This window comes from Mytilus californianus, unplaced genomic scaffold, assembly GCF_021869535.1.
Source record: "Mytilus californianus isolate M0D057914Y unplaced genomic scaffold, xbMytCali1.0.p SCAF_4, whole genome shotgun sequence".
NCBI lineage: Eukaryota > Metazoa > Mollusca > Bivalvia > Mytilida > Mytilidae > Mytilus > Mytilus californianus.
In genome coordinates, this window is record NW_026262690.1 from 66,489,855 (window position 1) to 66,508,283 (window position 18,429).

Here is an 18,429-nt window from a genome sequence, read left to right on the forward strand (position 1 = left end):
TCATAACATTTGGTTGAGGCAAACTAAAGTTAGAGAATGGAAACCAATTTTGGGGCGTACGGACGGATGGACCATAACTCTGGACAAAATCATCAGAAAGGAAAAAAATTCCAACTTGATTTGTAACTTGTCACGATGAAATATATACCAAATATCAAATCAATATCTTGAACCACGAAGACAAGCTACCCCTTGTATGCCAGCTTCAGGACATAGTCATTCTGATCTATCGAATCTGGTAGTTGAAGTAACAGTTAATTTTAATTCATGTTCAAAACTATTACAGGAGTTCTATGTCACTGTTTTAATAAGACTTTAATTTTAATGCACAGAAAATGATGAGAAACCAAACCCTGGTCCCACAAAAATTCTTTTAAGGATTTTACACCAATAAACACTCATATTTTCTTAGTATTCTTGATGTTTAAGTTTTTTTAGTAACAATACATAAATATTTATAAACTCAGCTGCTTTGATGCTGTAACCTTAACAGGATGCTAAGATTATGTCTGAGTATATTAACTGCTTCAGTCAGCAGACAATGTATAGTGACAAAACAAGGTTAGAGTGGTTTGCTGGTATTCACTTCATAAGGGGTAAAGACTGATAAGTATTGTCTTTAACAGAACTGTTTCAAATATAATACATATATATATTTCATATGTGGATAACTTTGCATACATTTCCTTACACTGATTAAAAACTGTTGCATTTCTGTATCTTTTTCAAAGCCAGCGTTATCCCCCACTCATATTTTCATACCAAATAAGTTTCAATGACACAGTTGCATGTTTTAAACATTGTGAAATAATATTGTACCATATTTATAAAGAAAAAATGTATTGTTCCATGAAAAACAACTCAATAAACCACCATTTTATGAAAACATTAAAAGATTTACCAAATTTTTGTACCATACATGTAATACTAACATAACATGATCATAACTGTCCCCTATTATCCTGATAAAAGACATTACCTATACAATGTATACATTTCTTTTTGTATGATATATCCGAAATGAATTCAATTATTTTTTCAAAAGCACATTTTTAGAGGGTCACATTCACATTTTGAGTTAGATCCATAATCATAAGAGAAATGTAATCAGAGTTTCCTACATGAAAAAGACAGAATCAAATATTAGTCAATTTCACATTTTGAGATGGCCCTAGTCTTTAGATGATTAATTTATCAAAATAAATGACAAATAACAGGTAAAGAACATGTTGGTGGACAGTATATATAGCTGTATTAGAAGTAGATGTAATATATGAGTATATAATAATCAGCTGTCAAAGCAAACATCCTCTTGTTATCAATCATTGTGCCCCAAGGTTATGTCATTTAATTTACATAATAAAGAGGTATTCAATACCTCCAAGGTAAAACGATAGGATCAGTAGCATGTTTCTACTTTATACTATTTCACTAGTTAGTAAGATTTTCTCTCAAATACAAAGTATGCCCTGACCAATCACAAAATAGGATGAGACTAGATCTACTACTATGGAATGTCAACTTCTTTTTTGTTCGTTCTTATATTTGTAAATTGAAAAGCAGTTGCACACCATGTGTGAAAAGTATATCCCCACTCATTAAAAATTGCCTGGAAAATCTATTTCCAGTGTGTAAAATAAAAATTCAAAGTACATGTATCATCAAACAGGAATTGACTTCCCAACACATCTGAAAACAACTTACACAGTATAACTCAACATTATAAAGTTCCAGACCAAATATCAAATGAGAATGTAATACAGAAGGACAAGACAAACAAGGGCATTGTATCATATAAAACATTCAACAAATAGGGATACAATATTAATTTAAATTATCACTTATAAATAAGAGGATGTCAAAATGACAGCAAACCAGGTTTTATTACAAAAGTGTCACTGCGAAGCAATGAAGGGCAATAACTCCTAAACCGCAATGGTGAAAATCCTCACTTTCAACTTGACTCAATTTGTCATTAGAAACAACATGTTAAAATTTGAAAAGCTTTTGTTGAACAGTTTTCAACTTATGGAAGGAAAGGACTTAAAATGGCATTTTTACATCAATCAAGTACCATTACTCCTGAACAACAAAAGAGAAAATTGTCAAATACAAGCTTGACCTCGATTTTGTCATCAGAAACAACATATCAAAACATGAAACATATTGGTTGAATGATTCTTAAGTTATTACACAAAAACGACATAAAGTGCCATTTTCTAACCAATCAAGGATCATTACTCCACAAATCAAATAGGTAACTAGATTTTCATCGGAAAACCTGGTTAATCACATAAATATGTCTTCTTTTTTTTCATTTCATTTAAAAAGTTTTTTAAGGCATACTAACTTTTGTAAGGATTGAACTACATCATGTTTTTCAGCATTTATGAAATCTAATTAAAAATACATATCATTTAAGAGGGGATGATTTCATTATATACGTACAGAAAAATTACTTTGAGCTTGCTTTCAGTAACTCTGCTAATTCTCAGAAACAATACTATATATATTGTTTTTAATAAGTTGTATTTAATTTTGTAATACAGTCCTGAATATGCATGAAATATTTGCCACTGGAAGCATAAATCAATCAATAAATCTCTGTATTGGGGATGACATTGATTTAAGTGCTTTTTCTGCTTTGATTTGTATTGTGTGTTCAACTGTACCTTTCCCAATAATTATGATAAAACTTAAAGGGAGGTCTGAATTGTTGTTTACTAATAAAAAAGTCCACACCATGTTCTGTGGGCAGTTCCAAGTAAGGGGTCTTTTCAGTATTTTCATAGTCACTGTATCTTCATGTAATTGAGAAATTGGTCTTCACTGTTAAATTTAACAATCTGGCAAGGGTGATTCTGAGATAAACAGACATTGAGTAGCTTGTCCATCATTGAGGGCAATTTTGAGATAAACATACATGGCAAAGCCTGTCCATCGTTGAGATAAACCCACATCATTGAAGTAGCACTCCATCTGTGATGTGTATCTTAGTAAACTTGTGTTGTTGTCTATCTGATGTTTACTCCACATCTTTAATTTATACATACAGTTCAAAATTCTTCACATATTTAATAAAAGGATTTTAGAAATATTTCAACTGTCAGTCATCTATCTTGATATTCTTTCCATCACACATCATGACCATGGGTAACCATCCAAATATCAAATCATTTAAATTTAAAACATTAATTTCATAGCACTTTTCAGTGTATTTCCGATTTGATTCAAATTTAACATGCAAGTATGCGGTTATGAATTTATTTGCAAAGCGGTCAATTTTGTTTTGATTTTATCTGGAGCTGGTTTTGCAATTAAAAGTAAAATTGCTCAGGAGTAACTCAGACAAATTAAAAGTAAAGTAACATAAAAAAGGTGATTTTCCCTAAAAAAAAATATATTTCAATACCAAACAATTGTTTAAATGGCAAAAATATATATTGAGTGAACTCATTGCAAGAAAACTGATAAATGTGTATGATTCTGGATGTAAAATAATAGTCCTACCTTTTCAGCTTTATTAATTTTCAACTTAGTCTTAGAAAACATTGTATATCTCCTGTTTTGGTAACTATCTGGTTCAATCAACTCTGACTCTAAATCTTTACCCATTTTATAAGAATGTTTATATACCATAAACAAATCCAATGTTTTGTTTGCTTAAAAATGTTATTAACCGGCTTAAAACCTGACCATGTGACGTCAATAAACCTGCAAACACATTTACTCATTTTTCCACCAGAAACAAATTGCTACAAAGCTTCCATAATAATTGTCAATGATAGTTGTTTGAATGGGGAAACCCTATAAATCCCATCAGCGATAATAACCACACTCCTTCACAACATATAGAGTAAACTTTCATTTGATTAGGACCAAACTTTCATCTGATTAAGATGGTCGTTTGCCTGGTTCTTTATTGGAATTTGGATCATTGCATTAGGTACAAACACATTAAGAGATTAGGAGAGCCATTGTGTGACGAGCATTTCATTGACGGTACAAGCGTTCTTACTATTTGGCTTCAAATGTTTTCCAATGACGTCCTCATCACTAAGACTTTCGTCATAATGTTGTGACTTGTATCAACCTGATTTAGATCAGATTATCAGATCTGTGTTAGATTTCACTTCAGATAGGAATGAAAACATGGTAGTTGACAGTTGTTAAACCCCAAAGGACTTGTCAATTCTCAAAAATAAAGAATTGAAATTTTATTTTCAAAAATAAATATCAATAAATCTAAATTGTTTTTCAAAACAAAATGTAAGTGAAATAACTTAATTGCATACAAACATAGAATTTTTTATATAAAATTGAATAAATATTAACTCACAAAAAATGTTATTAACTTGTTTACTTTGTTATGTTATTAGTTTATTAACAAAGTGGATGCTAACAATCAAAACAAAATTAACCGAAACATTAAGCAGCAATCAATTTCCAATCTACACAATGTAGTGTTAATTCAAAATAAAAACTAGATGTGTCGAAACGACACGAATGGCCCCGTCTCAAAAAGATGAAAAATCTGCAATTTCAACAACACATGTGGACACAAACATGCATGGATAGTATCCAGCTCTAAAGACCAATACAAGTTTGATGAAAACTTTCCTCGATCCTTGAGTAGTTAAATTTGAAACTATCAGCAAACAGGAAGTGGATGTACTGCTAATCTAACAAGATGTGTTGAAACGACATGAAAATCAGCATAGCGGAACGAAACATAAACTTGATCTGTAACTCATCATGGTAAACTCACATATCAAAAATCAGGGCAAAATCTAAAGGCTTATAGAAAAAAGTCTGTATAACTGTGATTTTCAACAATTTTCAAAGTCCAAAGCCCGTAATTTCGGTAACAATTAGCAGAGCGGAACGAAACTTAAACTTGATCTGTAATTCATCGTGGTTAACTCTCATACCAAAAATCAGCCAAATACCTGAAATTGCTTATAATGGTTTGTTGCGGAATGACGGACAAGGGTAAAACTATATGGCCCTGACAACTTTGTTGCGGGGCCATAAAAATGAAGCCACTCAAACAAGAGCTAATCCCCTAAATGTTTTACATACAGATGATATGATTAAGATCAATAAGATATTATCAGATCTGGGCCCTTACATATATACAATTGGAATCTAATATATATGGAAGTTGTGATTTTAGGGACCATCTATTCAAATAAATTGTTAAAACAGAGATATGTCTTGGGTTTTTGTTATTTTGATAGTAAAATCCAAATGTTGAAATTAAAATAGCAATATTCAATAAAATTGAGAATGGAAATGGGGAATGTGTCAAAGAAACAACAACCCGACCAAAGAGCAGAAAACAGCCGAAGGCCAACAATGGGTCTTCAACACAGTGAGAAAATCCTGCACCCGGTGGCGGGCTTCAGCTGGCCCCTAATTAAAAATGTGTACTAGTTCAGTGAAAATAGACGTCACACTAAACTCCAAAACATATAAATGAACTAAAATTAAAGGTTAACAAAGACTTATGTCTTCATCATATGAAAATCAAGCACAATCCCTCCCATCAGGGGTTTAGTATCATACCATCATAAAATATATGAGAAGAACATAACCCGTATCATGCCAACAATTGGTTTTAGAATAAATTTGTTTATTTCCGATGCAAAGACCCTATGAGTGAATCAATATTATGCCATCTTTAATGACCTGACAACAGTATCGTAGCTATATCCCTTCTGAATAAGTCTGTTTAAAGGTTTAACATGTAAGTTATGTAAAATATTCAAAGTCAATGAACCTTGACTCAGGGGGTGGGGCCATATAATCTCCATGGAAATGAGATGTGCCGATGTTAATACAACTGCATACCAAATATATTTGACTTACCTCTAATGGTTCCCCATAAGCTGACCTAATCACAAACTAATACATGTAAACTAAGCAAAAGTTTTAAAGTTAATAGACCACGACTGAGGGGCGGGGCCAAATAATATCCAGCGAAATGAGATGTGCCAATGCTAATACAGCTGCATACTAAATATCATTGACTTACCACTAGTGGTTCCCCATAAACTGACCTAATCACAAACTAATACATTGTTGACGCCACTGCCGCCGGGAACAGCATATCTATGTCTTGCTTTTTGAATGCGTCAAGGCGAGACAAAAATAAAAGAAGAATGTGTCCATGGGACACAGATGCACTAGCTTGTAAATATGCAAGAGTGATTCTGAGTCAATGTACTTATTCAAACCTATTGATGTTTTGTTTTCTTAGAAACTTAATGACATTTGTTTCTGTATGTTGAGTGCCCAAAACAACAAATTTGGCAATTTTCCATTTATAAAGGGACATAACAAAAGAACGGTGGAATAATCCGCATTGATGCCACCCAAAAAATCGAACTTGTTCAGTGTTTGGTGGTTAAGTATTGAGTATAAGTTTCAGAAACATTTGGCTGTGGCAAAGTAAAGTTAGAGTGCAGAAAGGGCAAATGTTAGCAATATTTTCATTCATTAAGGATGTTCGCTTGTCATGTTTTGAAATTTTTGACAGATTTTCGGAATCCTCTGTTTTTATCCATTTGAATGCCTTAAAAAATTTTGCCCGCTAACTCCTACTTTTCTTTTCATAATTTTATTACACATAGTTTAAAAAGCCATATTTGAAAATCCATAATCCTTGTTATTTTTTCATAATTTTTAAAAGAAAAAGGGTGCCAATGTTAAATGTATGAAAAGTCTAGAGAGAATTATATCCCGCCAAATTTTCATTGGCTTATATCTCGAAAACAAATACACAGCCATAATTTTTTTCTGCTTTTTTTATTCCTTTGTTTATATACTATCAATTTATAACAGTCTTTTAAAAAGCTTGTTATTCTAATACAGAGTAGCAAACATCCTTAAGGGAAATAATTCAAAAATGGTGAAAGTGATGCCATTCAAATTCGAACTTGATCTGTGATTATCTGTGTTTGGTGGTAATAAGCATTGTGTATATATAAGTTTCATAATATTTGGTTGAGGCTAACTAAAATTGGAAAACAGAAAACAATTTCAGTAGGTACTGAGCTACAGACAGACCAAGGTAAACATTAATTTTATTAAAAGAACACCATGTTCCTATGATCCTGTAGTAACTACCTTTCATAAGTTCCTTAAATGTCCAAAATGTAATGAAACTGGTTGGGACACTATTTGGAAAACCTATTGTATTAACCTTAATATTAAATTATACGTGACAGTTTAAAGTCTGGTGAGGACAATGAGCTAGTATTTCACAAGGATTCTGAATATATAAATAAAACAAAATGTTTTCTGGAGTAATGACAAAGGCGTGGCTGCCTTTAAATACAAAATTGACTCAGCTTGATAGATGTGAAAGTTTTAAGAACTAAAAAAACCAGGGCAAAGTTTTGTAAATAATTTATACAAAATTTGATAGGTATAATTAAATTTAAATTCAAATGACAATGCCACCTAATTAGACAATTTTCTAACAGGTGTATAACTATTTCAGTAAAAATACTTAATTATTAATCAAGGTCAACTGTATCTGTATCATGTTTTCAACATTATCAATTATTCATTGCAAAAACTATCTTTTCAATCATTCAAGGAGAATCTTGAACAAGATTAGGATCATTGTGAGACTGGAAAAATAAAAATGTTTTGATATAAGCATAAGTGTCAACTCTTCAGATACTGGAAACAGTATCCAGCGAAATGTGGAATAGAATCTACACCTCTCAAGAAAATATCTCCCAATTTCTTACATTTTCACAAATTTTAACTATAAATAGTTGTTATCCTAAAACTATAAAAAAAATCTGGTCAAAACAATCTTTTATCCTATGTGTGATTATATAGTATCCAAGCAATGTGACATGTTACATAGTAATAATGTAAACAGAATACATTTTGTTGTTCAAACCTAAGTGTAAACGGTTGACACAACGATATGTCTGTATGAAAGAACTATAGTATAATGCAAATGTTAAAATATATATGGCAACACTTTAACATGCAAACAATGCAAAACAGTCAAGGTCAATCTACTTCGACTGAGGGGGCAGAGTCAAATAACCTCTATGGAAATGTGATGTACCAATGCTAATACAACTGCAAGGCAAATACACGTATCCTTAACTCACATCAATGGTTCTTCTTAAAATGACCAAATCACAAACTTAAACATGTAAACTATGCAAAGATTGTAAAGTCAATAGTCCTTAGACCATGACTGAGGGGTAGGGCCAAATAATTACCATGGGAATAAAAGAACAGAGTTCCAATGTCCCCCGTGTTGCAAATTTTTTATCTATCCAAGGGCAATAACTAAAAAAAAACTTTTCTTTTTTGTTATTTAAAACTTTTTACAAATATCTTAGAGAAATGAAGGCTCGACAGCAAATACAATGCAATTTCAAACATAATTGATATTTCCAAGTGGCATAACTCTTTAAAAAATATTAGATCAACACTGATTTGGAACTTATCTGAGACATTGCTGAAATAAACCTTTGATATAATTTTGATAAAAATCTGGCAAGAAATGTACACATGAGGGGGCTAATAATGCAATTTTCCATTATTTTCCATAATGCTGATTAAAACCTATGATATAAGTTTCATAAAAATCTGGCAAGAATTGTACACATGAGAGAGCTAACAATGAAATTTTCCATAATTTCCAAGGGGCAGAACTCTTAAAAATAGTTGATCAACACTAATTTTTGAACTTGTCTGAGACATTGCTGATATAAACCTATGACGGGCAGGGGACAATTAAATGTCAATATTACTGCATACCAAATATCATTGACTTTCAAGTAGTGGTTCCATTTAATCTTAACTAATCACAATCTTTAACAATTGTTGATGCTGCCAACACTGACAATGGAAACAGTATGCGGTTGCAGACATGACAAAAAATCCAAATGACTTTCAATTGAAAACTAGTATTCTCTCTTCAACTTCATTTTGACTAATACTTACAATATAAGTGACACAAAATTTTGATTGGATTTTGAATGGAATGGATGATTTATTTGAAAAATGTTACTATATTTATCTTCAGAGTTATTTTTTGTGTTCTTACAAATCCTTTTAATTTTAATCCAGGTGAATTATGCATTACATGTCTAGTATTCAATCACCATTGGAAAATCGTTGTCAGAAGATAATTTCTGTTTTATCATCTCAAGATATGGGTTATCTGGAAACCATGTTATAAATTGTATATGACCAAAGCTATATTTCAATGATTATTTTTCATCCAAACATCCCTACAGATTTATTTCAAAGAAGATTAACAGAAGATTGTCTTCTTTACTTTTTTCAATCAAATTAAGTGTGTAAAATTTACCACTGCTATCATTTATACATATATCAGATCGAAGTTGAATGAAAGCCCCCCCTTTTTTCACAATAAAAAATAAATAAAATACCACGAGAAAACCTAAACAAAAAACATGTCTGAAAGGCAATCTAATTATACAGCAAATTTTTATTTGAAGACATTTTTTTTAAACAAACCAGATTTATCTTACAGTCTTACGCTGTCATATGACAAAGTACATTTCTAACTAAAGGATAGCATTGATGATAGATGCATTAACTCTATCATATTGAGGAGGAAAAATCTTCAGGGTGAAATGTAAGACTTACATCATAAAATTCTTTCTTTGCAGCAGTTTTGAGGGCTGATATCCACTCCTCCATTTCTCTTCTACTCTCTGCACACAGTACTAAATTTCGGAATGGTGTTATAACCTGGAAATAAATACAAAACATAATTCATTACCTTTATCTAGAAGGTACTACATTAATGATCCCAAAAACCTTCAATTTTGTGTTGTACTTTGGTATTCATTCATTTTACTATAGAAGAATATCTTCTGTCCCAGACTGTGGTAAAATTTAAACAACAAAGACTGAACAAAAACAAGTGATAACAATATTTTCAAAATTTTGTTTCCGTCTTTTCACAAAAAACAATCATCGTTCAATTGCAAAAAATATATCTACAATTAATGATCAATTTTGTGTTGTACTTTGGTATTCATTCATTTTACTATAGAAGAATATCTTCTGTCCCAGACTGTGGTAAAATTTAAACAACAAAGACTGAACAAAAACAAGTGATAACAATATTTTCAAAATTTTGTTTCCGTCTTTTCACAAAAAACAATCATCGTTCAATTGCAAAAAATATATCTACAATTAATGATCAAAGATTGAAAATGGCACGCTCACATACCCCACGCCCCCACATTGTCACTGGGCAAACAAAGTATCACCAGATTCCTAAGTTCAAAGACTTATAACTCCTACATAAGTCAACAGACAAAAATTTCTTGCAGATATGCACATTCACATATTATGTCCTTATTATCTACAAAGTTTCATGAAATGCTGTTGTGTGGATTCAGAGGAGTTGCGATGACAAACTGTTGCAGTAGTATATATAGGCCAAAATTTTAATTTCAAAGGGGCATAACTCCTAGGAAAAAAATTGAATCATAATTTCCTATTCATATGCACATCCACATAGTATATCCTTATTATCTACCAGGTTTCATGAAATTCTGTTGTGTGGATTCAGAGAATTTGCGATGACAAACTATTGCAGTGGTATATCTAGGCCAAAAATTCTCAGTTCAAAGGGGCATATCTCCTAGAAAAAGAATTGAATCATATTTTCCTGTTGATATGCATATCTTTATAGTATGTCCTTGTTATCAACAAAGTTTTATGAAATTCTGTTGTGTGGTTTCAGAGGAGTTGCAATGACAATAAACAGCTGCACCATGAGCGCATGATACGCCCATCACATTTTCAAAGAATAAAGTTCGATGACTTCTCAATGTCATATCCTAAATTTATAAAAAAAACTAAAGGGATATAAATCAGTCACCAAAGTTTAATGAAAACTGCTCAAAGCACTTTAAGGATATTGTCCGAAAACTGGAAAATCGTTCCTTTTTTTATGAATGAAACCCCGTAACTAGTAAACGTAAAATCTGAAATTAATAAAAATTGAAAAGGACCTTACGTCAATAGATATAAACAATTTACCAAAGTTTGTTGCAAATTGGTGAAAGTGTTTTTGAGTTATTGTCCGAAAACTGGAAAATCCCCCTTTTAGTTATGAATAAAACCCCAAAACTCGGAAACGTCAAATCTGAAATTTATAAAAAACAAAAGGGAGCTCACGTCAATATATATAAACAATTCACAAAAGTTTCATGCAAATTGGTTAAAGCGTTTTTGAGTTAATATCCGACATGTTGACGACGGATGGACAGACGGACGGACGGACTGACAGACAGACAATATACCATAATACGTCCCGTAAACAGGCGTATCAAAACAGGACTGATGGACGGACTGACAGACGGGTCAATAACATTATACCCTACAGTACTTTGTTCCATGGGTTATAATAAGACAAAATTGAAGCTGACCAATTGTCTTCAATTAAAATACAAAAATACAAAAAAAATCATTTTCCTCCCAAGACATTTTATATCAGAAAATACTGTACAGTATGTGCAATGTTTGCCGTGGATTTTAACATAATTCTTAGTACTATTGGGTCTTGTCAAAACCTAATAGAATTTTCTGTTTTTGAAGTCCTGAACATTGGTAAAAAACAGTTCAAAAATGTTCATTGATAGTTGTTTGCCTGATGTCCAGTGACAAATATTTCATGCATTATTATGATGAGTACCAAAATGTATACAAAAATAATCATGAAAATTTTACATCTGAAAGGTTACTAAGTAAATATGTACTTCAAGTTTACCTTAAATGACAAAAATATGTAAATTATTAAAAGTATGCATGAATACCAAAAGCAAAAACTTCCAAAGATGTTATATCTAAGAATGTTTACTTCCTGTTTAATCATTCAACTGACATCAAATACTCATAAAAGAACTTATCATTAATAAATATATTTCATGAAATCAATAATGGTGTGAACTAAAACTAAAATAGTTATGTAGTTTGGAAAGTATTTACATGAATTATACAACAATTCCCAGAAAAATATAAGTACATTCAGAATCTCTGGGGAAAAGATAGAATCACTTCTGCTTTTTTTAACAACTAATAGCACCTACAACAAAGCCATTAGAAAAATGTTATATCAGAAAGGTTACCAAGTAAATATGTACTTGAGGTTTACCTAAAAAGGACAAACATTCGTAACTGATTAGAAGTTTGCATGTTCCAAGAACATTGGGATGATGATATCGTAAATTCCTGGAAGTCTGATCTCATAATATTTGATATATTGCCTTAATTATTTTGTCTTTGGAAACCAATGTCAACAATACTTTCAAGCTGATTAATTACAAGTTTGAAAACAAGATAATAACATCCATAAACCTGTAAACATAGTATTTTCATGTTTGAATATAATCTGTTTTATATTGGACATCAAAGTTTACCTATTTACTTGTACTTTGTAACCAGATTCTTCACAAGACAACCAAATGAAATATAGGGTATCATCCAAATTTAATCAGATTTATCACACCTATCATATTCTGTTAAATAGTAAAAATATATCAAGGTTTAAATAATTAATTTTTGTAATTTTGACAAAAAGGTATATATGTATTTCCATTATCCACAAAATATTTGATCAACACTTAATCTTTGTATTCATGCACAGTTTGAATTCAGCTTTCACTAGATAATAGACATGTCAGTCAAGAACCCTTTGGGGAGTAAAGCTTACTGTGATGTATCTTTAGTGGCAATTAGGTAGAACAAAAAGAACCAAACAAATTTTTCTTGAATTCGACAAGGATACTCAATAGTTATCAAAGGTACCAGACTTATAATTTGATACGCTAGACGCGCGTTTCGTCTACATAAGACTCATCAATGATGCTCAAAATTGTCTAAATATATATGCACATGATGTTTAACAATTGTAAAACTATACAGTTATCCCACTCTTATAAGGTAATTTCTTTACCACAAAATGTAGCAACATATTTCAAACTATTACATTCTGGCAAAGAGTAGATCTAAATCTAAATTAAAAACAAAACTTGCTGGATTTGAGAGTTGCCTCCCTTGAGAGGATCATACAGGAAGAGGACTACTGTATATAATTACATATCAAGAAAAGTACTTCAAGCACAATAAATCAAATAAAGTATGAAAATAAAGTAATACATGTATAGTTATATATGTATACAAACATTTATTGATATGTACTAATTTTTATTCTTTAAAAATAAATAAACACGACTACTTCTTATACAAAATGAAACTTAGTATCTATTTTTCTAATAACATAAGCGATATTGAATACCAAAGTACACATAAGCACAAAATAAAAGTTTTCCTATAAAAAATTGTTCACGATGCAGACTTCTCCAAATGTGTCAGAACATCACTTGACATAGTTCTAGGAGTAGCCTGTTTCATCAATGAACATTTATAACAGAACAAAATGATCTACAGCACCTGAACTGACCATACTTACCATCAAAGACCGTGGACACCCCTGCAGAATAAAGTAAACGTAACAGTTCTGGTTTAAAATCTATCATGTTGACCAAAGGTGTTTGACATATTTAGTTTTTAATCAGATATAAGTAAAACAGGTATCAATTCAGTTCATACCATTTCTAGCTTTTCATACATATGTGTATAGGCTACCTTAGTTCTAAAGGACCCATTCTGCATAAGCCTTAACCCCTTGCTGTTTGGTAGTGAAAATTATCATTAATTCAATTTGGATAGAAAAAAATTCCATTTACTACCTTTTGGGTGAGATGGTAAAAATGTATATGGAAAAGACTGTTCCCTTACAAATTGAACAAAAGTAACTCCAGATTGAAATGTAGGTCAGACCGACCAAAATGCTACTGAATAGTAGAATATCGAAATATTTCGGAATCAAAATTACGCTCTAGTGATATAGCATTAACTATGACTCTATGTATCCTGAATATTATAAGTTATCTACGTTCATATTCGTAGATAACGAATTTATCCCTGGTCTTAGTCTAAATCTGGCGATTTTCAGAGAAATTCGACCACAAAGTTTAACGTGAAAGCAACGTTTTTTTCATTTTTTAAATATCTTTTATTGAAATCTGGGAATTTGACATATTTTTGAATGGGGTGTAGGGTACTGCCTTTGGTAGAACTCTACAGGTAGACAAATACAAGACGTTTTTAAACTAGAGACAGAGAAACTGAAATGGGTCGAATTTGGCGTGCAATGTTGTGAGAGTTACATCATAAACGGTGTGACGTCAACGTGGGTAATTTGCATAGCTAGGTCAGTAGTACCATTCATTGACAATGTGGCTGCATAGTGATGCATTTACTAAAATGAGTGCAAATAATCGATATAATAAGATAAAATCGTTAGTGGATTACGTATTTAATTATACAGACATCATGGAAAATCTACAGAATTCGATATTTCATATGTAGTTCATACGTGTTTCTCGTTTCTCGTTTTTATATAGATTAGACCGTTGGTTTTTCCGTTTGAATGGTTTTACACTTGTAATTTTTTGGGGCCCTTTATAGCTTGCTGTTCGGTGTGAGCCAATGCTCCGTGTTGAAGGCCGTACCTTGTCCTATAATGGTTTACTTTTATAAATTGTAACTTGGATGGAGAGTTGTCTCATTGGCACTCATACCACATCTTCCTATATCTAACCATGGAACTAAGGAAAATGCCCGTGAAATTCCCAGATGTAATGGGAAGCAACGTCCGGGGATATGGGTTAGCAACACCCAAGGGCTATGGGTTTTGTAACGACATGCGTTAACCAATCAAATTCCTAGAAATATACTAAGCCGGGGATAAGGTTTATTATACTATGGTTCATATCTAACCTAGCTTTGAAGGAAGATAAAAATCACAATAAATTCATTCATATTGTATATTTTGTATTTACCAGTACATAACTTTCCCAAGTAGAAAAATAATGCTACTATAAGTCTCAAATATGTTGCACTATGATTTTCTCTTACAAATGTATATAAATAAATCAGCAGTAAGAAAATCCTGAGAAATATTTTTTTCATAATATCATGGCGACTAGAAACGGCTAAACACGAAAAAAATTTGGTTTACAATACTTGAATACATGAACTACTAAATTTTTCATTGTGTGATAATAAAATAAAACAGTAAAAGGTAAAATAACAAAAATACCAAACTCCAAGGAAAATTCAAATTGGAAAGTCCTTCATAAAATGTCAAAATCAAAAGAATACTGTCATATTCCTAACTTGGTACAGGCACTTCCTTATGTAGAAAATGGTGGATTAAACCTGGTTTTATAGCTAGTTAAGCCTCTCACTTGTATGATAGTGCATAGAATTCCATAATATTGACAACAATGTGTGTGTGCAAAACAAACAGACATAATATGTAGAAATGTCAAAATTGGGGTACAGCAGTCATCATTGTGTTATAATCTCAATCCCTATATTTCAACAAAGAAAAACAAAATTGCATATAGACACTCTATAGACAAAGTACATAAGAAAAATTTACCTTTTCTGTTTCCCAGATAGTATTTAACTTCTATTGCAATCTGTTGCATGACATACTTAAACCAAAATGAACTTATAAAAACAGGAATTATCATTCACGATTTTATAACTGTTTGATTAAAACACCATGAATGATTAATTAAATCTCATCTAATGTTGTTTTTTAAGCAGAACTATTTAAAAATCACTGAATTTATCATGCATTTCATTACCTTACAGTATGTCGTGACAATTTATCTTACTAGAAATGAAAAATTTGTTATTTTATACAATTGAATGCAAGCTTGTAACACAACAGTTTCTATTCTGGAGATAAAATGATCTCTTTTTTTAAAGAATGTAGAGCAGAATCTCTTCCAGATACATTAAATTTTTAAGGTTTGTTCATTGACACAAAACTCTATAAGAGACAAATTTGAAAACCTTAAATGGTCTGTTTTTATAGAATCAAAGCATTGAATAAAACATTTTTAGAATTGTAGTTCTAGTAAGGAAATCTTATAAGTGTTGAAAATCAGTAAACTCCAATCAATCTAGAAGGATATAACGGAACATTTTTCAAAATTTAAACGATTTTTTTCTAAATCGAACAAAACAGTATGTATTTTTTTAGTAAAAATTCCTTTACAGATAACATGAGTTGTCATGAGATGCGGGCAGTTTCTCACTACGGAATTACTAATCTGAAAATTGTCAAAATCAGACTAGAAACATTGTCTTAAAGCGGAGCAAACTGTAAATTTAAACATTTCTGAAACGGCTTTTTCAAGACAACAGTATACTACAAAACTTTGAACCATAATATCCCTTCAGTTTATATAAGTACATTGTTTAGCTTGTTTATTGAGTGGATGACTATATAAAATACGATATGATCATGATATACATTTGTACAATATGATATAATCATGATGTACAATACGATATGATCATGATATACATTTGTACAATACAATATGATCATGATATACATTTGTACAATACGATATGATCATGATATACAATACGATATGATTATGATATACATTTGTACAATATGATATAATCATGATGTACAATACGATATGATCATGATATACATTTGTACAATATGATATAATCATGATGTACAATACGATATGATCATGATATAATCATGACACTATTAATTCCATAAAAATGTGATAAATATACAAATTATTATGGGAAGCAATTTAAACAGAAATTTATTTATTGAAGAAGGAAAATACAACACCTTTTAATTTGTAAATTATAAGTAAACTGATTGGATATTACAAGTTAAAGACAGAATCAATTAAAGAACCTTTAGTGAGAAAGCTTACATAGCCCTTATCATCTCCATATTAATTATGATTTTATAGACAGTAACATTGTCTCACACAAATAATTTTTTAGTAAGAATGTCTTTGACGTTCAGGACATTCCTCTACATCCTTTTACATGTGACCATTCTTAAAAGTAAGGTTGTAATCCCTTATAAATTATCCTGAAACCACTTTTCAGCACAAATTTTGGGTCTTTTTTAACCTTAAGTGTAGAAAATAACACAGGTTATGTGTCTATAAACTTTTCCAAGAGTAATAAACAGTTTACCTTTGAAAAGTGTGTCAATAATGTATGTTTGATCGATTCAAAAGAGGTCTTTTTAGCATTGCATCAACGTAGATCTCGTAGATCTCGGTGACTTACATTCAGCAATATTTGTTAAGCAAACAAGTGTTTCAAAATGCCATTTCATTGTCCAACTTATTCATCAAGCTCAAAACCATTTTTGTTTTCCTGGCAAAAATTTTTTGGCCACCATTTGTTTACATTTTGGAAATAACATATTATAACAATGGAATAACATTGACACATATATAAGTAGATAAATCTGAATCTTCACAAGGGAAATCCTACATATGTTATTTATTGGGTACTGCAGATCATTAAAAGTTAAAACAGACATATATGAGGAAAACTGCCACATATAAAAACCTTTTATTGGTATTAAAACAATAAAATTCTCTGTTTCTCTACTCCTACAAAGTTTATTGATGACATATACAGACAAATCAATACTGAACAAAAACTAAATTTAGGATTTTAATCCTCTTTCTACTAATGATAATGTTTACACTTATTAATCTGATATATAAAATATTATATATATATAATAATGGGCTAGTCATATTACATCATCAAACAAGGAAGTTATACCAATAGCATCAATTTTACTTCGGGATCAAATCAATTCTTGAGTGTTTTTACCTAAAATATCTTAATAACTAATTCCTTATTATTTCTCTAAAAAGCTTCTTTTTTTTTTAAGTCAGGTCAGGTCAGACTGAAGTTTACTTTAAATTGGTGTTCAAAAATTTTAAACTACTAACAAGACCCAAGTGACTGATGTTCTTTACCAATGAAGAAGCCACAAAACCATATGACAGGCTTTTTATATTAAAATGGAATCTAAAGAGCCAACCAAAGGCCTGAAACCAAAGGCCTGACATAAAACCAAACTTATAAAAAGACTTGCAACTAATGTCTATACTTTTCCTAGGCCTCTGAACATTCAACGGACTAAAAAGTTTCAAAAATTAAGTTGTCTTATATTCAACATTTTCATGCAAAACAGATTACAAATTTCTTCAAAGAATGCAATATTTTTAAACATAGAGAAAGAATTAGTTATTTTTTAATATTATCAAAAGATATGTTAAATGTATACCTCTTACAGTACCAATGTTGGATGGGTACCATTGCGAAAAAATACACCATTGGGATAGCTTAGTTTACCTTTATATATATCAAAAGAAGAATGTGTCTGAGGACAAGAATGCCCCAGCTTAAGTTTTGCAATTTTCAAAGGTAAAAAGGGGCATAACTCTAGAACAATAAATGACTTACAAC

General features: G+C 30.9%; 1 protein-coding gene across 6 annotated transcripts in view; it reads right to left on the reverse strand.

Annotated features, from left to right (window-relative positions):
* Window positions 1-18,429, reverse strand: part of LOC127738376 (diacylglycerol kinase delta-like) — a 116,103-nt gene that overhangs the window by 44,940 nt on the left and 52,734 nt on the right. For all 6 annotated transcript variants that reach the window (XM_052249592.1, XM_052249591.1, XM_052249593.1 and 3 more), the window contains one exon: window positions 9,658-9,762. In XM_052249592.1, coding sequence (XP_052105552.1) covers window positions 9,658-9,762 — 105 coding nt within the window. The remainder of the gene's footprint in view (window positions 1-9,657; window positions 9,763-18,429) is intronic.